Source organism: Cynoglossus semilaevis, chromosome 18, assembly GCF_000523025.1.
Source record: "Cynoglossus semilaevis isolate Cse_v1.0 chromosome 18, Cse_v1.0, whole genome shotgun sequence".
Classification (NCBI taxonomy): Eukaryota; Metazoa; Chordata; class Actinopteri; order Pleuronectiformes; family Cynoglossidae; genus Cynoglossus; species Cynoglossus semilaevis.
The window spans coordinates 8436044-8458726 of NC_024324.1; the positions used below are offsets into that span (position 1 = coordinate 8436044).

A 22683-nucleotide genomic window follows, 5' to 3' on the forward strand; every position below is an offset into this window, starting at 1 on the left:
AGAGGGGAGGAGGAGGAAGAGAGAGTTTGCACGGTTGTTGGCGCACAGTCAGCCAGCCGTCACGCCATGGCACACCTCGGTCCGCTGCTGCTGTCTCCGTGTGCAGCTGTGTTGTGGTGGGAGCTTCACTGTTGCTGCTGTCAGAAACACTGAGGACCACACGCACACACGCACGCGCGCACAAACCAACACAAGTGTCACTGTCATCATGGCTGATTACGGTCACAAGCAGAGCTCCGTCTCGCCACCGGTTGCTGGTTGGAAATCTGCGTCAGGGACGAGCCCGGAGACGCACCGAGGAGAACCGGTGTCCAACGGGAATTGCAGCGGGTCAGACACCGTGAAGAAGGTCCAGAACCAGTCCAGCGGTGAGTCCTCGACGTGGGAGGGTTCGGAGACAGCATCCAAAGCCATTCCCCGACGCAGCAGTCTGATCAAGGTAGGACGAAATTAACCTCTTTGGAATATAATGATGCAAAATAATAATAAAAAAATCATAAAAATGCAAGTTTGGAGAAAACATCATAACACTAAATAAAGTTACACATCTGTTTGATAAATATGCCTGCAAGACATTGTCTTGGGATAAAAGACAGACAGTAATGAATTACACAATAACACTGTACAAGCCCCTGCAGGAATTTAGAGCTGATTCCATGGGAATTAAAAACCAATAACATCAGTTGAGTCGCTGTAATATATGCCCACATACACAGTACACAAATACTGGATTCTGTACCCTTTTGTAGCCTTCCACCATTAACCTCAACCATAACGAATACACAGCACGCCTAATCCTAATCCTTAACTCTGATCCGACTCTAATTTCAATCCTAACTTAATGCTGTAGTCTCCAGAGGAAATCCTGGTCCTGACGAGGTCGGCCTTTATGACAGGTCCTGATGTCATAAAATAAAAATTGTATCCGTGCACACGCCTACATGTTCCTGAAATAGCCTGACATAATCAACCACAGTCTGAAAATAAATAGTTTACGCTCAGTGGCACTGCCTTCTCGTGGTCGGTTCCACCTTATCTCACCTAGGATGCCGTGCTGCTGAGTTTGACATTTAAATGTCTCACCATCACTGTATTATCTTGGTACCTGATCACGACCATTTTTTTTTGCCATGGTTACTGATTCTACCAGTGTTTTGAAGGAACAAAAACACGATCATAGAAATGTAGAATTAAGACCAAGTCGAAGCCAAGAGGTCAAAGAGTTAGTTTTGTGGTTATGACTGTGTCGTTGGACGAAGCCAATGCAGAGTCCCAGAAGGAATAGTTACACACACTGTGTGTGTGTGTGTGTGTCAGTTTGTTCTTGTTCTAGTGCCAGCCAAACAACAGCAGGCATGTCACCTATTAGCACAAAGGAAGAGGAAGTCATAACTGAAACCACCGGCTGCCTTTGATTAAACTGAGAAAATGAACGCGCTCTCCCCTCTGTTGAATGTCACCTCCCAATTAACTCCTCTTTCGCCCTCACCCTGCGCTCATATATCACAGTATATATATATATAAATATATAAATATATTTATAGAAACATCACACTTGTCTACATTTTATGTTCAATCAATAACTCGTTCCACCGTCCCTGCCCTTTCACGGTCCCTGCCTTTAGGCACACCAGGTCTTTTCATCGATCGGCACTCTTCGTCGTGCGTCTTCAGAGATCCTGCCTGCAAAGACACGTCTCCTCTAACGTGGCTTCATCCCTGCGTGCGATTTGGCTCCAACAGGAAGTTAGCTAATTTCCTTGAACGGTTTTGTGTTGCAAGAGATGAGCGGTTGGTGAGCGGTCATGTGACTTCACCTCTGACCCTTGCGTGCCCCCTGCACTCAGTAACTGAGTCTAATAAATTACACGATATGGTAGTAGCAACTCCTCAGCTGCATGTAGACCTGGTGAAGGGAAAAGACAGTATGAGAAATAAGCAGTGGGTGTTGAGGAGCAGATCTGTGGAGAACACCTGTTGATGCCTGAGCTCAGACAACAATGGGCTGATTGGAGTCAAAAGGACGACAGCAGTCACTCAGAGAAGAACCCGACTCTTTAAAGACCACCCCATGTGTTGCTTCTCCTGAAGGCAGCGTCAGAGCAGCAGCAGCAGAGTTCTGTTTTACCTCGTACTGAGAGTCCAGGCAGTCGGTGGATGTTTACTGACAGATTGCACACATTTTGTGCAGAACAAATAGAGCCATATTACGCTGAGACCACATATAATGTCAGTCAACAATTAGCAGAGGCTGGGGCAAAGTGACATTAAAACAACTGAAATTGCACAAAACAATGATGACAGGGGGATTTTTTTTATGTCTCTGTATCATATTAAAGTTGTCTATGCAACATCATTTTTTATAAAGGTCAAGCCAGGCTGTGAGAGTCACACAAACTCATTGTGTTCCTGTTCAGCCTGAAGTGTTTTGAAGAGGTAGCCAACAAAAACAATACGTGTTGTTCTCAGATTTATAGTCAAAAATTACGACTAGGGTTAAGCTAACAGTTCTCCAAATGTAGGTTAAAAATATTGTGAATACGGTAGTTCATAATTGGCCAAAAAAAGTACTGACAAATGTGGTGAGAATAGTTATATTAAAGTAGAAGTAAGAAATAGCTAAATAATAATTTTAAAACAAATAAACAACAAAAAATTGCACAGCCTACTGCAGTGTAGTGAAACAGACATGTACTGTTGATATGATGCCGTGTTGGACTCTTTCAAATTCAGTGAGCACATTAGATCCTGAGAGTGTTCAGTGACCGGGGGTCCACGTCATGCAGCGCCGCACACGCATTTGTGCCTTCACCGTGAACGTGCCTGCGTTTGCTAATCATTCTCTCCTGAGGCTGTGGTGAGACCTCGGAGCTGGAGGCTGGAGGGACGTGAGCCCACCTTTCTGCTTTGTTTTGCTCTTTGCTTAAGAACCTTGGAGGTTTCAGACTCAGGATTCCTCACAATAGGAGTCTGGCTGGTATGTAGGCAGATAAACAGGAAACATGACATTCCAGACTGGTGTTAACAGGAGTCAGGGGACTTGTGTCCAGCCTGTGTGTGTGTGTGTGTACAGTATGTGTGTGTGTGTGTCATCTTTGTTTCAACTGAGTTAATCAGAGTAGCCTTGTGTTTCATTAGTGTTCTGGGCCTCCTCTGATTCACTCCGCCTCATTTGATGTGCATGGAGGATCAGGTGTCCTCTCAGGACATATGTTTTAAATGTGACCCACACACACACACACACACACACACACACACAAACAGTTGTTTTTTTCAGTTTTTCGTAATCTTTAAGATGTGTGAGAGTCTGAGAAGTTGCACCTTCAGCAGAAACAGATACACTTTACAGCCCAGAAAAACTAGACAGATAGAGGAACAAGAGTGCCCCACAGTGGACACATTATGCAAATTTGACTTGGTCAGGGGTTTTGGTAAAAAAATATCATTTCTGCTTGCACTTTAAGTGCCAGTTTCAACAGCCAAGTACCGTATAGTACTGTGTACTGTGTTTGTAAATATAGAACACTTGATGTACTTCAGTCTTGATAGGTCTGCAATAACAGGTTACACTGTGCAGACCCCACTGCCCCCCTCCCCCGTCCCCCTCCTGTCTGTGCTCCTGTCAGAGCTCTGCCCTTAAATCACATAAACATCCTCTGCCTGATAACAGCTGGAAGCTGAGAGGAGGAACTGTTGCAAAGACCAGACGGAGATGCTTTGTTCTTTTGTCCGGTACCAATGACCGCTCACCTTAACAGTTTTACCATTCAGAGAGTCTTACGTTCATTCACTACACACTCATGACACGAGCCTGTGAGGTACCATCACATATCTTTCCTTTCAGTTCACCCTCACAGGTGTCATGAACCACCGTCACTTTTACAAATACACATAACACTAAACCACCACAGACTTCAACATGTAGCTAATGTTGTTAATGGGCTGATCACACAGCTGGGTTGGCCTCAAATTACTGTCGCAGTTTGATTAGTCAGGAAGGGTCTGTGGCTCACAGTCTGTTAGAAGAAGGAGAAATGGGCAGGAGAGGAACTTTTATATCAATGTTTCACTTCTTATTTGTGAGGATTTAAAATTTTCTCGGTTTGTAGGTTGTGAGTTGTTATCAAGATCGACCGTGTTACAGAAAGTACCGACAGGTATACGCTGACTCAGAATAGGTGTTCCTTGAAGCAGAGATAACATCTGCAAGTCTGCACAAAGACAGCGTCATGTCAGGAATCAGTGATGTGTTCCTGCAAGTGTTACACCATGTAATGCATGTGTATATATGAATAGAAGCTCATGTTGACATGTGTATTACTGCTGACACCCCAGGTGGGATCTATACATGTGGCTCAACATGTGGAATGCATCTTGGATTTGTCTGCAGGTTCCTTGTACGTAGGTCCCAGTACTACAGTATTCCACAGACATAGGGGAAAGTACTCATACCCTTGGCTGATCCTGGGTCAGTTTGGTTTGATTTGGGTATAAATAAATTATTGATACATATTTTATGGACATGTTGCCTTATCCAACATGTACATGTGTTGACATAGTGGAGAATGAGCTATCTGCTTTCATAAATACTTTATACAGTTTTGTGTTTCATTTTTTGTCTCTAGTTATCTACTATAGCGTGTGTGCCTGTGTTCAGAGTGTGCAGACTGCAGGAACAACATGAGTCTCATGAGGTCAGCGGTACACAGCCGGGGATGCTGGGAGTGTGTGAGTCAAATCAGCCTTGAGCAGCTCCTGCAGTTTCAATCAACATCTCCAGAGCAGCGCAGCTCGGAGTGAAACCCTCGTCACTAACTGTGACCCACACTCACTCACAGCCTTTCTGAGCACTGTGTGTGTGAGTGTGTGTCTGAGTACGTGCCTGTCTCACAACCAAAATTAAATCAGCAGTAGTGATGTGCGTGTTAAACCTCACACATTATTCTAGTCGTCACGTTCACGCTCGCTCTCCTACAACCGCCCGTTTTTGGTGGTTCTTGGTGCTACATACAGGAAGTTCATCTGTTAAATTTGTCGAGTTGAATCGCAGTTATTTCTTAGATACGGAGAAACACTTTTTTTTTCTACCGTTGCAGTGCACGCCTTGTTTGTGCATGCAGGGAAGTTTGGAGGTTTCATGCGTGAAAGAGCATGTGGTGCACTGTTTACCACAGGGGCAGGGCTTTTACAGTCAGACCCTCAGTGTTTTACTCAATTGTTATTTTTAGCAGTTGAGCAATGTCTTGCCTTTGCCCTGTTTAACCTCAGTGTCCTGGTCTCAGTGCACAGCAGAATTATCTTCAAAGTGTGTCCTAATTAAGACAAATCCCTTCTTGTGACACGCTTGACCAAATATTGTCTTTTCTGAGGTCTTTTGAGCACAGCAGCGTTAAGATCCTGGATGTTGGATGGACAGTGATCTTTGATGAACTGTTTGATGTCACAGTTCTTCATTAGTATTAAAGATCTGGAGACATGCGCGGCCACTGAATCTGAATCACCTTCACCGAGTCAAAACTGAACCAGTGCCCCGTGAGACTAATCCTGTCTATTTATGAAATCCTCAAAGAAATACAAAGGATGGAAAACAGTGCGACTAATAGCTCAGAATATACAGTAAATATTTCCTGATTGTTAAAACTAAATGGAACTTATTTGTTTGTAGATGTATATGTTTTTCCCGTCCTCTATAAACCAACAAAGAAGACTCAACAATAGGTGTGAAAAAAGAAAGTTATTCGATGCATAAAAAAAGGGAGAGCGTCAGAGTTCCAGACAGTTTACTCTCAGTCTGCATCTCACCGTTTCTTGTAAATCACCTCCCACACCACACATCCACTCTGACTCACTGCACCCCACTACTGTATGTAGCACCGCTCAAGTGGTAAAACTGCTGGGTTAAACCACATCACATGAATCACCTGTTGTCAAAAACACACACAGACCCATTGGTAGCTCATCCTTCTGTTAAAGTTCAACACATCTTTGCCGTGTAAATACAGAGTGCTGCTTGTTGCATTCAGATAAACAGATGCTGCTGAGCATCATGTAAAACAGGGGTCTCTGACCTTTAATTCTCCAAGAGCTACTTTTACAAAATAAAAGCTGAGATCTACTCGTGTTGTGTAACATTTATTTTCAAACAAACAAACCCAACCTTTAATAATTGCAAAGAAATTATTATATTTGCATTATTAAAGATTAGCGAAATGATTAAATGTTTATTTTTTTAATTCGGCTTTTTACTATCGAAAGATATCAATTTTATTCATGTTCCACAATGGTAGGGTAGCGGAGTGACACATTTTATGATATGATTTTATTAAGAAATGCGGTCGGTTGTTTGGTTTTAGCTCCTCCAACAACAAGTACTGTAGTTGTTCTTTACTTATTTCCATTGACGGTGTCCTTCTGTTATCGCCCAGAAAACACTTGTCTCAGTGGAGACACAGGAAGCTCTCTGCTAGGGCCTGACAGGCTATTTCCTGTTTTGAACCTCACTGGCGGTTTTGAGAACTCGTGTGAGAAATACAGAGTAGAGAGAAACGTAACACCCCGACAAAGATTAAGTGGCGTGTGGGTGAAAATGTATTCATGGGCTGAAGCTCGGCCTTACTCCTGTTTGTAGCTCCTGTTTAAGGAATCATTCATTCAGACCCTGAGTGTTTGAACTCTGAAACTGCCTGAAACTGTCAGTTATTTACTGTGCAGGTTAGCAGAGGGGAACGAGCCGGAGAAGCCACTGTACGTGAGATAATTGCACTAAAGCTCACACGCCCACACAAACACACAAGTTCCCTTCGTTTTTCATGCACTAAAATAAATCAAATTTCATGAAGACGTTTATTTGTAAAGATTTAAGGAGGAAATAAATTGAAATATGGAACAGTGATGCAGATGTGCCGGTGGAAACACACCTATAGATATTTATACTGATGAAGGAGTAACATCTCCATGAATCAAAGTGACTGATGGGGGGAGGGGCGGGGGTGTTCAATTCAATTTGTGTAAATCCAATCTGCATAATTTAGATGAAATGCTGCGCAACTCGTCAGTGATGTGTTGTTCTGGTGCATGGTGACCACTGTTCCTCACATCCATGCAGAAAGTGTTAAACTGACAGAAAAAAACCCTCTGCTTGACACAGGGACATCAGGGTCGAATGAATGAAATAGTACAAAAACACAGTATTTTGCCCGCCTAACAGTTGATGCTGGATGTATGTTTTATTTTTAAACTAGGGCCTTGACCTCCACTGCCACAGCTGAGGACCCTGTGCCGTGAAGTTTATTTTTTCACTCACCTTTAAAAATGTACATTTAAGCATTAGTTTAAAAATAGTGAAATGAAAAATAATGCTGCCTGGTGAATTTAATCACAACAACACATGCAACACATTAGGACATTCTGTCATTGTAACTGGTACATTGTGTAAAACGAAGGTGAAATTACTTCTATTTCCTCTTACGGACGCAGAAATTGAGTATGAGTGAGATTAGACCAGGGTGAAAAATAATAAAAAATTTGAATCTGATAATCGCAGTTGTGATTTGTGGATGAATCCAAATTTATAAATATGTGTGTTGTACTCACAGTGTGTACTCTAGATGTATATGTTTCACAATTGTTTGTTGTATTTGTGACTAAACCAAATGATGGAATTAGTAAAATGGAAAAAAAATATCATCTTACTGGTGCCCCCTGGTGTAAAGATGTCACCGCCTCTGCTGTGTACACTGTGGCTGCTGATGCTGCACTAAATGAAAGACCAACCGAGACGTGCGGTTGATGAAATGATATTTCCCACGTCGGCTCACATGTGTTTGTGTTTAGAAGATTAGCTTTGGTTGAGCTTTGGTCTGGGCTGCGGCTCACTCTGGGTCTCAACATTTTCACATGCTGAGCTGCTTTTTAAAATCAGTTGCTTAAAAGGGGGGAAATGAATGGAAACTATGATTTAATTACCAGTCATTCTCCTGCTGATGCTGTGCGGGAACCTTGGAGGTGTTAGCAGTGGCTACGTTTTTAATCAATGAGTTGGCCAAGTCAGTTATCTACCTTACGTAACACCATTTCTATTCATTCTTGATCCTAAACTGACCGTCATGCACACCAATGCAATTTGAAGAAGGGCCTTCCTATTATGGCACCTAGATGACGGGTGGAGCACAGCATCTACATAAACAATATAAAAACAATAGGTGTCTGGAAACACATGTCTGTTCTAATGAGGGCGATGGAGGCCGGCTGGATGCTGCTGCTACATCCCTCGGAGAGGAACCTTTTCATCCTCGGGTAAATTATGCCTGTGCTTTCACACATTCATTTGTATTCTTTAGATGAAACAGAACACGGGTCATTTTTTTTTCTCTCTCTCTTCGGGGGGTTGGTCTTTCATATCCCTTAGATTTCTTTGACACACCGAGTGCTTCGCTTCTCTTCTTTCATTAAAGATCCGAGTGCTCCTGAGTTCATTATGGGAACACGCTGACTGGAGAGAGAGAGAGAGAGAGAGTTATGCTGTGGAGTGTTCTCTGGTGTTAAGTATTCATTTTAAATGATGATTAGCCCGTAAGTAATTAATCTAAACCAAGAAATATTCAATTTGTCATTTTAAAAGTACTGGAATTATTAATCAAATCCCTATATAACAACCTGGACAATCTGCTTCTTTTTTTTCTGTTTTCTGTTCTGTATTTATCGTCTTTACTCCTCTTCAAAGTCACTCACATACTTGAGCGTGCCAATTTTTAACAGAACACAAACCAAGGTCAGACTGTGCATTTTCTGCTCAGTACATCACACCACTTGACTGATTCACTGCAAAGAAAAAAAAAGTCAATGTTTTTCATTACACTTGTCAGTGGTTTTGACCTCAGGTGTATTCTCTTATCAACACTGAATATTCTCAGTGTAAAAAATATACTTTATTTATCTGAATAAATATTGCTGGGAGATTTACAAACACATTCAGTCTAGACCAGATTTGACTGTACAGCCTACTAAAAAAAGATAATGGATATTTTGCATAAATCACTGACCCTCATTTGGCATTCCAGTGGTCTTCATCTGGCCCGTGAGCCACGTCTTTACAGAAAAGGATGTCATGTTTTATAACATCTATGCTAATGACTCACTTTTTTGACTCACATTTATTGTTGTAGAACATGAATTCACTTTAAATATTTGAACAGAATGAAAATCAAAGAGGAGTACAGTATACGGAGTATGTAAGTGCATGATTCTCTACTAGGAAATGAATCAGCCTCAGTGATGTCTGTCTCTGCTTATCCTGCTTTAGATAAGCCTGAACGACATCTTTAATTTCATTTACCTTGGACTCTAATATATTTCTAATGAAATAACATTGCCCACACGTGTGCTGTTATCTATAAGTGGAGGTTTCTCTGTGGGCTGACATCTGATCGCCCAGTGAGGCAGATGGATGAGCTCAGATAATCTGATTGGGTGCCTGTGCTGTTATGGAGAGGCAGAATCAGAATGCTGAAGCCTGCTGCCTCTGTCTAGGTATGATTAATGGTGGACCGGTGAAGGGCAAGGGCATGCAGAGGCTTTTAGCCTGTTATCAGGAAAACAATAACAGATTGAGAGGAGGAGGCTCCACATTGTAGTCCAAATAATCTGTATAGTTACATAAGGTGATATATGGCTCTGTAATCCTCTGGGATCTCTCCTCTGAGCGAATGCGTTTGTCATCCTTAAGGAAAGGTTACGTCTTAGTGGGATCACTGGCCATCTTCAGATGGACCTGTTGGGCTTCTTTTCATTACCTACTCTCTCTCTCTCTCTCTCTCTCTCTCTCTCTCTCTCTCTCTCTTTCTGTCTTTCTCTCCTGTCATTTTATCATCTCTGACCTCTCTCCATTAGGACGGGTCACGAGCAGGACGAGAGAGGAAGAAGACGGTGTCCTTCAGCAGCAGTCTGTCAGAAAAGAAGATCAGCAGCGCCGCCGACTGTATTCACTCAATGGTGTGACCTCATTACGTGACATAAAGGCTTTGATGTCATTTACATCATTTACATGATCCCTTTGTTCAAAAACATGTTCAGAAGCAATATAAATTAAAGCAATGTCCCCGTCGTTTATTTTTGCTTCCAGGTTGAGGGCAGCGAGCTGAAGAAAATCCGACCGAACTCACGAGTTTACCAACGTTACTACATGCTGGACACCGGCCTTCAAGCTCTGTGCTGGGAGCCGTCGAAGAAGGAGTCAGACAAAGCCCGGATTTGTCTTTCTGCCATCAGAGAGGTCGTTGTTCAAATATTCTCTGTTCAGCTGCTGCGCAACTAACGCCAGTGGTTGTTTATTAGTACGTTTGTTTGTTATTTCCCTCCTTCTCTCCAATTCCAGGTAAGGACGGGTCGCAACACAGAAACCTTCCGCACCAGTGGAGTTTACGAGCAAATTTCAGAGGATTGTGCGTTCTCCATCGTCTATGGAGACCTGTATGAAAACCTGGATCTGGTGGCTAACTCTGCGGAAGTTGCAAACATTTGGGTGACTGGACTAAGGTGTGTCTCACTAAAGACGTGTTGTGCGGCAACACAATGTCAAATTGTACCCAAAATAAGGAGTATTTACCAACTAAAAAAAAAACACATTGAAATTTTATAAATATATCTCACTTAAAAATAGGTGCATGGTCCAATGTTGGCCTACCAGAGCAGATCATTTGTATATGTTTTTAATACTCGATACTATACTTAACTAATCTCAATTACAGATGTTCTCCGCTCATAAAATGCTAATGATTTTTCTAGCTGTCAAGCATAATGCACAATTGTAATAAGCCACGGGTTATTATAGTTTGATTTCTAAATAGTAAGTTTATTAAAATTAGCAAAAAAAAAGAAAAATATTTACCTTCTCCATGTTGTGTGCAGCTGTTTCATTCTTTTTTTTGACAGTAAATCTCCGACCTGCTTTTGTTCCAGTTTTCTCTAGTATTGATTGGATTCTAATGAACTGTGAAGTCTCAGTCGGCTGATTTATTTTTTTTAGTCCTCCGAGACCTCTTCATTACGAAAGGCCATGTCTGCAAATGTCATGTGTCTGTAACAGATTTGACCGATGTGCTTAAAGTGTCGGCAAATAATCTGTGGTGAAATTGGAACTGTACTGTCTTAAACCACTCTCCTCTCACCTCACATTTGCCTCCAGGTATCTGATGCAGTATGGGAAACATGCCTTGGACATGCTCTCCAGCAGTCAGGACAGTCTTCGTCTCGGCTGGTTAGAGCAGCTGTTCTCCTCTGCTGCTGATGTGGACAGACACAGCAGCGACGCAGAGGAAGGGATCCGCCTTCAGTCAGCCGTGAAGCTGATTCTGAGCGTGAACCCCGGAGTGAGCAGCTGTAAAGTGGAGCACAGGTTTAAAGAGCTTCAAAGAGTCAGGGAAAAGACGAGCGGGCTCACGCCGGACAACGTGCCTGGTGTTAAAGATCACATGAAAGTCAAGAGACAAGCCGAACACAGGGAACGCGTCACCAAGCAGGAGTTCATCGAGGTCTTTCATGACTTTTGCACACGTCCCGAGATCTACTTTTTGTTAGTGCAGTTCTCCAGCAACAAAGAGTACCTGGACACCAAAGACGTGATGCGGTTCCTTGAGGCTGAGCAGGGTATAATGCAAGTAAGTGACGTAAACAGTTCATTGTTTCCCAAAGACTGGGTCACGACCCCCAGGTGGGTCGCAAGAGTTTTTTTTTTTTTTGGGTCGCCTCGCATTATGTTTCCCAGAAGTTTATGAATAATGTCTATTGACTTGGGTCGCGAAGGTTTGTGACGTTTACAATATGGGTGTAAAAGTTGGGAAACACTGGCATAGACAACAAGTGTATGTATGTGCACTGTCAAGTCCCAGTGATTCAAGTCATCCCTCATGACTTGGTCCTCTTCTGTGTCTTCAAGGTGACGGAGGAGACAAGTCTGAAGCTCATCCAATCACATGAGCCTTCAGAAGAAGGGCGGCAGCAGGGATTCATGTCTTTGGACGGCTTCACCAGCTACCTTACTTCAGCGGATTGCCACCTCTTTGACAGGGACCATGACATTGTGTGCCAGGACATGAGCCAGCCTCTGTCCCACTACTACATCAACGCCTCCCACAACACCTACCTCATCGAGGACCAGTTCAAAGGTCCTTCTGACGTGTCGGGCTACATCAGGGCCCTTAAGATGGGCTGCCGTTGTGTGGAGGTGGATGTTTGGGATGGAACCGATGACGAACCAGTGGTGTGCACAGGCCACACCCTTTCGCCGCCGCTGGTGCTGAGCTCTGTTTTGGAGGCCATAGGAAGATTTGCATTTGTTGCATCAGACTATCCTCTAATTATTTGTATTGAGAACCACTGTTCAATACGGCAGCAGAGAAAGATGTGGAAACATTTCACAGGCATTCTAGGGAATAAGTTGTACACAACGCCTCCAGCTCAAGGGGACTCCTACCTGCCGTCCCCAGAGGCATTAAGACATCGAATTCTACTGAAGGGTAAAAAGCGTGGGCCGGGGTACACCGAGGAGGATGGGCAGGTTAGTGAGGAGGATGAAGGAGCAGAGATGTGTCAAAGGATAAAATCTAGCGGTGGAGCAGCAGCAGCAAGTGGTGGAGGAGACAAAGACACACTGCAGAAAAGCCTTCTTTTGACATCTAAGTGTGAGCGCCCCCATCTTTGCGCTAAGCAGTTCCAACTCTTGGAGGAGCTGTCCGACCTAGTAACTCTCTGTCACTCTGTGAGTTTCGTTGACTTTAAAACCTCATCCAAAAGCCAAAAGCCTTGGGAACTTTGCTCTTTCCACGAGTCTCTGGCTGTGCGGCTCGCTGGTGAAAGCCCCGGCAACTTTGTCAATCACAACAAGCATTTCCTGTCCCGGGTTTACCCCAGCCCTATGCGTATTGACTCGAGCAACATGAACCCTCAGGACCTGTGGAAGTGTGGCTGCCAAATTGTGTCTATGAATTTTCAGACGGCGGGACTGATGATGGACCTGAACACGGCCTGGTTCAGGCAGAACGGTAATTGTGGTTTCGTTCTGCGGCCGGCCATCATGCGGCAAGAGGTGTCATATTTTAGTGCCGACACCAGAGACACAGTGCCTGGCGTGTCTCCGCAGCTGCTCCATGTCAAGGTGGGCTGGTGTTGTATATAAGTGTAATAGATGTACAACTAAAATATTCTAATCTAATCTAACTTTGGAGTGATTTTTTTAAGTGTAAAACAGCCTACTCCTACATAAATTTACCATATTTTCTGGACTATAAGTCACTTTTTTTTCAGCATTTGGCTGGGTTTACAATTTAAACACAGGTGCGACTTATATATTAAAAAATATAATTTTACATGTTTGTTATTTTCACACTGACAGCCACTAGAGGGCACTCTAGGCTTGTGTACCAGTATCTGCTACTCTTGTACCGCTGTTTCTGATGTAATTGAGGGTTAGGGTTAACAAACAAATACATATATATATATTTATATATATAATTTGCATCACAATCCTTTAGGTAATTAGTGGCCAGAACCTGCCCAAACCCAGAGGCTCTGGGGCTAAAGGGGACGTTGTAGACCCCTACGTCTACGTGGAGATCCACGGCATCCCAGCAGACTGCACAGAGCGCCGCACCAGGACCGTGACCCAAAACGGAGACAACCCCGTGTTCGACGAGAGCTTTGAGTTTCAGATCAATCTGCCAGAGCTCGCCATGGTCCGATTCGTTGCGCTCGACGATGATTTCATCGGGGACGACTTTATAGGTGAGCACGTGGATAACGAAGATATAATCGGAGCAAAGTTAACATTTTATCAGTCAAATTGTGATTTTTTTTTTCTTTCACCACAGGTCAGTACTCCATTGCCTTGGAGTGCGTCCAGTCAGGATACCGTCATGTTCCACTGCAGTCTCTGACAGGAGAGGAACACCCACACGCTAGGTTGTTTGTTCACGTCGCCCTGACCGATCGTAGGGGAGGAGGGAAGCCTTACAAACGAGGCCTCTCTGTACGGAAGGCCAGAAAAGGCAGGGACTACACAGCCCTCAGGGACCTGGGTGTCAGAGCAGTGGACGAGGTCTTTAAGACTGTTGCTCCAATGCTGAGAGAAGCCACTGATCTGAGGGCAAACATGCAGGTGGGAGAACTTTGATCATTTGAAAATACCATCATTATTAGTGATTGTTTATCAGCCGTGGGGTCGTTGAGTTTTAGGGCTTTCTGCCTTCAGTATATTCCATTACTACCATTTCAGTTCAAACTCCAACAACAGCACAACTGCAGAAAAGCTGACCCCTAGCTGGAAAAAGACAGATAGTTCTGCAGCAGCACTGGCTTTTGATTACGTGTGTGTGTAAAGGGAAGACAGAAGAAAGAGATGAAAATTGAAGCCCGGCACACACAGATTTTTTTTTTAATATACTTTCATAGCCCGCACATTCATTTTTCATCACAGTCATAAAATGAAAAAAATGAAACATGTTCATTTTTTCTTTTATCCATCTTCTCCTTCTTTTTTTCTGACTTCATCAGAACTCTGTAGCAGTGTTCAGGGAGCTGTGTGGAGTGTCTGCAGTCTCTAATCTGATGCAGTGCATTCTGGCTCTGAGCTCCAGAGTGGCTGGACCAGAGGGGGCGCCCTTGCTGCTGTTTGAACTTCGGGATCACTACCCCACCCTGGAGCCTCAAGGGCCTCTCCCCGATGTCCTTCGTCAGGTCGTCTCCACCTACGAGATGGTAAGAAGGAAAGAGACTAAACAACACTTCCGTGCTCATGTCGGGTGAAGGTGCATAACAATGGCATCAAAAGGAAGGAAAGAATCAACAAAAGAGAAGCAGAACCCAAATCACTGCAGTACTTCCCGTGTCCTGTGTACTTGACCTAACAATGAAAATCCAACTCCCAGAGAAAAGCTTGTTCTCAAACACAAAGAGAGCTCTTATTGTTATGTAGCAGACAACCTCCCTGTTTGTATGGCCCCAACAAGGCTCATAAACGCAGCGGTGACATCCTCACCTTGGCCTTCATTTGCCACCTCTTTCCAGACAAATAAACTGCAGGCATTTATTGGGCAAGGAGAAGCTTTATGTAACTGTAGTTAATTTATGTAATGACGTCTGAAAGTGAATCCCAGCTTCAGGGGACAAAACCGCTGCAGGCAAACAAACACAGAGAACAAGGGCAAGAAAGGTCAGTCCCCAGTCATCTGTGGCTGAGTCAGGCCGTAAAGCTGGATCATCTCGCTGTGTGTGTTTATGTAAGGGTAAAGGGGCAATTTTAATAAAACTCTGTTGTTTGACATCACCACCTACAGTCAGGAGAAAACACTACAACCTTTGGTCCCCTTTATGTGGTGAAATTATGACCGCAAGTGCAATGCAACATCAGTATGTCCCCTGGGTTGTGTTTTTTTTTTTTTTGGGAGGGAGGATGTGGGATGCTTCGGATGTGATATGCAGAAACACGAGAAGAAGAACAAGAGAATAAAACACATTAATGGTGAGACTAACAGTTGTTTTCCTGTGTGCAGATGGTCCAGGCCAGCAGAGCGGTGATGGACTTCTCTGACGGGATCTACGACAGGATCATGCACATACAGACGACAGGTGTTTGTTCAACAGAAGTTAATATGTAGAGTGTGTTATTATGTAAGCACAATGAGGAGAGACAAGGCTGTGCAAGTATTTTAGTTGGTGACATGAACATAAGACACTAGGTAAAGGTTGGAAATTTGTTTTTTTTTTTGGACTTGGTTTTTTCTTATTTTATTGTATTGCAGTCATTACATCCAATTAGTGATTGGTGTGTAGAATTACACTCAATGGCTCCTCCCATTATTCAGACTACAATTCTGGTAGTGGGAGGAGTCAGGGGAGGAGCTACCCAACACCTTTTGTCATAGTAAAATGTGGCCTGACTTGGGCCTAATAAAATAAAATATAAAATAGCTAACCAGCTATTTACAGTGTTCATGGTGGAAAGTATATTTGTCATAAAAGGATACTGGTGTAAAGAATAAGTTTTAGATTTCAGCAGCAAAGAACACCAGGCTTTTAACCCACGCTCACAGGGTTCCCAGCCTGTGCCACCATCACTGTGCCAACCAGCCACTTACTGTGGTTGTGGTGGAACGTATATATTTGTCATGAAAGGTCGGTGTTGCTAGGAATAAAAATTAAACTTCAACAGTACCCACACCTGGATTTGAACCCACCCTCAGAGGTTGCCCAACTGCTGGCACTGCCAGTGAACCAGGCAGCCACGTACTGAGGTTGTTTTTTCTTGTGTCTCAGACTCTGACTAGAAACACTGCGATATAACACGAACCCAAATCAGTTTGGCCTTCAACTTTTCTGCTGCAGTTGACCCCTGGATATTTTTACATTATCAAATATTTAATTAAAAAAAACTTTGGTTTACACACCCCTGGTTAATTTCTCCTCCTAAATATTTGACTTAAGCCGTGGCCAGACTTTTTCAAACTTCATACTGGATGACAGTTCTGTGAAAAAATGACTTCAGCGTCATCAGTGACCACAGTGACAGGAAGCAGTCTGAGCTACAAAGAATTATACAGAGAGAAGTCATCAAAGTCAGACCGCGGGCTACACTGGGTGCGTGCCCTGAGTTTTTTTTAATTTGTTGTGTGTCTGACTTCCTCTGGCCGTCCCGCTGTTTCCATGGAAACCCACAAGTGGGTTAAGACAGGCCACACATCACATCCCTGCGAGCCATCGATGAGAGCCCAGGGATTAAAACATGCTGAGCTGAGGACCTTGCAGTCACACACAGGCGATGTGCAAGTGTAGACAACCTGAAAATGTGCAAACAGAGACACACACACACGTGCAGATTCACTGGCATGAACACATTATATACACACATTATACAGTATAGGAACAAGAAATGGAGTTGCTTAGCAACCAGCAAGAAAAATTATCCTCCGGGGCAGAGCGATATGTTACAGGAAGTGCTTCACCTTCATTTCTAGTCATCAATTAAAATGCTGTAATGGAAAATAAATCTGACCACAGTTTTATTGTTTTTCTAAAATTTTGTTTAATTATATTTTTCCATGTATTTGTAAAAAAAAATTGTCTGGTTTTTACCTGTCGATGAACTGTTCTTCATGACATAATGAGGTTTTGTGTTTTGTTAGCGATGGAGTTCCACGAGAATCTACAGAGTCTGGCAGTGAAAGAAGGGCTGAAAGGTCGCAAAGTCAGTCGAGCCCTGGAAAGTTTCAGCTGGAACATCACCATCCTCAAAGTGAGAGGCTCTCAAACACACACTTACGTCAACATCAAATCCCAACGTCCTATGCTGAATACGCCCCTCTCTTTGACCACGTGTTCTCGTTTGTACACCCAGGGTCAGGCGGATTTGCTGAAGCGCGCGAAGGCTGAAGTCCAGGAGAACATGAAACAGGTCCATGACGCTGCCCTGACTGGAAACCTCAGTAAAGAAAGTCAGGGCGTGACAAGAGTGAGGTCCCAAATACGAAAAGGCCAGGATGACAAAACTGCCACAGGAGCTCGTGGAGGCACGGCATGATGGGTAAAGGACACGCAGAATGAACCACGTCTCAATTTTAGCTGCTGAGAGCAACCCTCCTCATGATATTACTTCAACATTATAAGCCAATTAGATTGTGCATAAGGCCAGCACGTCCATAAAGTGTTTGTTGCGTCCTGTTCAGATGATCCAAAACAGTTAATTTATCCCTCGCCAGGAGCAATTCATTCCCCAAACCTTGACAGATTTCTTTTTTTATACGAACCTGATGGTCCAAGGCAGTGATTGATGAGTTTTAAACTTCTGGCCTTAAATTAAACAAGACCATAAGACCTTTACTAACAAATTTGATCTCCTTGACTTGTCAAGTTACATCAAATTCCTTGAAGACTCCCTGCACATTATGCAGATTAAGTATTAGGTGTGTATTTGGTTTTATCACAGAGAAAAACAAAGAATGTAGGCCAAAGACATATGCACACAGAGCACACAGTTCCCTGGAGGACAGAAGACCAATGAGATGTTTGAAAATGCAGCTTCTGTGTCAACACTGAGCCCTGGAGGACAGAAGACCAATGAGATGTGAGGTCTATCCGAAGGTAGTGTTCAGCTGTAGCTACTGTAGTACACATATATGTATATACACCGATGATCCTCTTCTTTTGTGCAATGTGTATGCTGTGTGTCATTCACAAGTGTGGTGGAAAAACAGGCAGCCAGTTTTATAGTAAATGTTGGCACTTTGTACAGTGTTTCACTGAGCTGCTCCAGCACTGAGCCATATCAAGTAGAGAAAGTCTTTGTACACCAATCAGCTGGGAGCAAACACAGCCCTCTCTCCCCTCTGGTCAACTGAGCATCATCTTGTCCAAATCTCTCACTTCCCTCCTGGTACATACAGTATTCTTTATTTTTATATTCTCCTGAAGCAGCTGTCCTGCCATACTGATCAACTGCTTAACATCTATCACCTCGAGGGGACAAATATTGTCAGTTGGCAGTGATCGAATTGATTTTCAACCAATGTACAGTATTTTATTAATTATGTAGTATTTTATCATTTTGTTGCCAAGAATATTTTATGTAAGTTATTGATCCTCAGTGAACATTCCAGAAACTAGCTTGCAGTGCAGTGGATTGAATTGACGTGCTCTGTGAAGGCTCATGGTTAACATGGCTAAACTCCACGATGGAAATCTGGACCATGAATAAAGCAGTTTTTAAATGGCAGGTTGTGTGTTTGTTCTTCCTTGATATCTAAGATATAAAACTATATGTTAGATATAAAGATAAAAAAACATCTAACAAAATTAACCAATACATTTATAAACTAATAAATTAAATGGTAAATGGTGTAACGAGGCATTTTCAAGGCGTGTAAAGGGGAACCTTGTTAATGCAAGCGGAACATAGTCCCACTTCCGCCGAAATGCAATTGCGATGGGACCCAATCGTTGCTTGCCACAGTCACAACTTCACATTACTCAGCAGTTAACACGGACGCACCTGGGTAACGGCAGTCGAGTTTTAAACTGCAGGCAACTGCACCACGCCACTGTGTTATATGGTTTCTCTGATTATGTATGCATATATATGCACATACTGTATGTATAGACAAAGAATAAAATAATATATAGGCTATATCATAAAATAAAAAAGTAAGTCATAGAAGAAGATTATCTGCTTTACTTTGACCAATACTTACATACAAATTAATGAAGGTAAAACTAACAGCTCCATTTGAACATTTTGATCAGTGCAGTTCTTATAAGAGAGGATCCTATGCGTGCAGGGTCAAATGCTGTTGTTGAAATTTAAATGTTATGCTTTACAACAGTAACCTTCCATGACAAATACAGGTTTCATTGAGTTCATTGCATATGGTTGGTTAGCTCATGGAGAGTGACACAGAATGGGGGACCTGTAAGTTTGGGTTCAAATTCTAGGCCAGTCTCAAAGTATTATGACAAAATGGGTTGGATAGTTATTTTTGTAGATTGTCACCAATGAGCTTTTCTGTTACAGTCGTCAAAGCACGCTCTTTCTATCAAAGAAAAAGTTCTAAGAGACTAAACTAACTAAAAATAAAAGAAAAATAAAAGAATGTGAATCTCAGCGGTCAACCGTAGGGGGCGCGCTGATATTGGAACGTTTGTGTAACGGAAATAGGAATACGTTGTACGGGCCTTATTTCCGGTTGTGGATTCGGCTAGTGTTAGCCGTTTGGGCTTCCAGCGGGCGTTCATCTAAAAACCTGGGCAAGGTAACTACATGTGATTGATTGAAATGGTGAGTTTTTGAAAACAATTGTCGGTTGTATTTTGTTTGAAATGGTAGTCGTTCGGTCGAGACCGTTAGTGCAAGTTACGCTAGCATATGTGTCTCGGCAGCTAACGTTAGCTTTTGTTAGAAATTAAAGTGATTCGTAGTTAGTATTTCGTCCTAAATAATGAACATGGAGGTGTCGTGGTAAATAATTAAAGCTGGGCTGATGCACCTTTTTGGAAAATATGACATTAACTTGCAAATATTGCTTTTCTGTACAGAAACCCATCCTGCTGCAGGGCCACTAAGGGTCCACCACTCAGATCAAGTACAACGGAGAAGGAGACCTTCAGTTTTCCGTCGCTAAAGATCCAGTGAGTGATACGAAATGATTATAGGATAAGTAATTAGTTTGGCGTGAAGAATATGGAATGTCCACGTGAACATGCTTGCAATTGTGTAACAAACATCAGGCAATATGCTGTACAGTGTGTGATATGACAATCATACTGTAATCAAGAAAAGTGGACACGACTGAGGCCAGTAGAATTGATGTAGTTTCATTCAGATTAAAAGGAAAGTAGTGCAACATGGATTTCTTCCTGAGGTTATTGGTGGCACCAGTAGTGTAGAGCAAAGCAATAACTTTGAAGTGAAGCCATGATTGCATTGAATCCTTTTAATATTTACCTTCAACAATGTCTCCCCAAACAGGTGGCCAACGTGTGGTACTCGGTACCTACAACGGACACACGGGAGTGCAGTGGGTTGACTGCGACTGTATCCTGTGATGTTATTTAGCTCGGTATGCTGCCGTGTCTTCACCAGGGATGTCATAAGTTGATATCACTAATAATTAAGAATGATAAGAATGTAGCGTCAGAAAATATAACCAAAGTGAACATGAACTCAATAAACTAAAGAAGACTGGCATGCTGCAACAGTGACATTAAATGTGATGTTGTCATGCAACAACACAGTGTTGTAAAACCAATAAAAGCATAATAATTGTAATATTGTGATGAATTGTCTGACAGTTATTGTACCAAGTAAATGTGTAATCCTGACACAGTTGACCCCAGCGTACACTCATCAATTGCTGCCACGATACATGCTACGTTCCCTAACTGGCTCTTCTCAGGGGACACCAAAAATGTCTTGACAGGATCAACTGATGACAGCTGTCGACCGTGGGACTGCGAGATCAGTGGGTGAAAAGAAAATGCATGTGATAGAAGTTTCTGAATTCCTCGGGAGTTCCAGCTGCAGAACAGCACCAAAACAACAATAAAAACGCACAAATAGGTCAAATACATTAAAATACAAACATGAGTAGCAGCACACTGTCAATAAATAAATCTCAACAGTGGATGTTAGAAGTAGATAGATAGATTAGTAGGTAATTATTGTTGCCATGTGTGGTGTTGTTGATTGCAATCTCTGTTATATAGTTGTTGTACTATTGTTATTCTAAATTAAATTGGTATGATGTGCATGTATAGTAAAGTATACCACATTATACCCATGATATATATGCATTAGCAGAAGTATAATTTTAAGGATGTTATGTGAATAAATACATAATATATGCACAGTGTAAATAGTTGAGTAGTGAAATAAGGAAATTAAATAAACAGTTAGCTATGTAGGTGGTTCCAGCAGACATAGTGTATGACTATTTAAATGTATTTTGGGTGATTTTGTGTCGTGTTTTATATTTTGGTGTAAAATTTTTGTTCCGTGTCCCTTTTTTTAATATCTGCCCTCAGAAAACACAGGTTCGATTTCATCGGCACCATCATCGTGTGTTCCACAGACAAGCAGATGGGATGTTTCATGAACTTGTTCGACCTGTGAGATCCACAACAGATCGGTAGGTAATCATCACGCACAACATAAATAAATTAATTCTGTAAAAGAAACGAGACTGCATATAGTACACTGCTTCCTGCTAAAGAAATAGTTTGCACACAGTATAATAGAAATGAGTGGCGCTTTGGCCCAGAGGCAATGTCTCTGTCATTAGTGTGGAACCCCAGGGTTCACCTCCTGGGTAAGTTCGAATCCCGGTTAGGGCGGTTGGTACCTTCCAGTGGACTCACCACCTGCAGGAAGGTTTGGGGGGTTGGTACGGTGCAGTGTGATTTGGGTGGCGACTGCTGCTCCCGCGACCCGGTAACGGATAAGCGGATGAAAATGGATGGATGGATGGAATAATAGAAATGAAGTACTGAATCACAGACAGTATGTTTTGTGGAGCTTGTGATAATGAGGAACTTTGTTTTGTAAATATTCCAGAGAAGTCCTGAAGAAAGCTGAGGAGCACATCAACACCATCCAGACGTCTGTAGACCTCACCATGTTCATCAGTGCCTGAAAGGACAACACCGCCAAGGTGAGAACGCTTATGTAAATGGTTGATGTGATAACAGTTGTTGAAAAATGTTATAAATGAAGTCATCAGAATGACACCTGGCTGGGCATAAGGAGAACGCCCAGAGAAGAGTTTTGTTTTTAACCTTAAAAATGAAACCAGAGTTTTTAGTTTTTGAAGGTTAATAAAGAAAAGAGTTGTCTATGAAGATTCTCAGTCATCAAGGTCAAGGTTGAAGAGTTCCGTTAGGCAAGTGGACGTGAAATCTTCTCAATAAGACATTTCACCTCTCATCCAAGAGGCTTCTTCAGTTCTAACTGGTGGAGGGGAGTACAGCAAATATATACTGTGGGTGGGACCAAAAATAAAGGAACTCCAGGCCCCTCCTGTTGGGGTCATCTGGGTCATTGTAATCCTCATCAGAATGGTTTTGGTACGTTGGTGTGTTAGGCCACCTCAAAATTTCATGTCCAGTTGTCTAACGGAAGTGTTCAACAAAGAAAAGAGTTGTTCTTTT

General features: G+C 42.6%; 1 protein-coding gene across 2 annotated transcripts; it reads left to right on the top strand.

Moving 5' to 3' along the window:
• On the top strand, positions 1-22197 carry LOC103394247 (inactive phospholipase C-like protein 2). 2 transcript variants are annotated; one of them, XM_008331476.3, is made up of 15 exons: positions 1-439; positions 9889-9990; positions 10121-10270; positions 10373-10533; positions 11183-11654; positions 11933-13150; positions 13527-13776; positions 13863-14149; positions 14545-14748; positions 15543-15618; positions 17172-17281; positions 17384-17569; positions 20074-20166; positions 20507-20572; positions 20934-20999. In XM_008331476.3, exons 1-12 carry the CDS (start codon positions 209-211, stop codon positions 17564-17566), a joined length of 3444 nt encoding a protein of 1147 aa, XP_008329698.1. In that variant the 5' UTR covers positions 1-208; the 3' UTR covers positions 17567-17569; positions 20074-20166; positions 20507-20572; positions 20934-20999. The 2 variants fall into 2 exon arrangements, 1 of the variants encoding a protein (XP_008329698.1); XR_523119.3 differs by lacking the exons at positions 1-439; positions 9889-9990; positions 10121-10270; ... (7 more) ...; positions 17172-17281; positions 17384-17569 and adding exons at positions 19670-19816; positions 21562-21665; positions 22091-22197.
• Positions 22198-22683: the final 486 nt, after the last annotated feature.

Coding starts and splice junctions, on each gene's coding strand:
- LOC103394247 (XM_008331476.3), top strand. CDS start 209: ATGGCTGATTACGGTCACAAGCAGAGCTCCGTCTCGCCACCGGTTGCT. Junction 440..9,888: donor GACGCAGCAGTCTGATCAAG/GTAGGACGAAAT, acceptor TCTCTCCATTAG/GACGGGTCACGAGCAGGACG. Junction 10,271..10,372: donor GTCTTTCTGCCATCAGAGAG/GTCGTTGTTCAA, acceptor CTCCAATTCCAG/GTAAGGACGGGTCGCAACAC.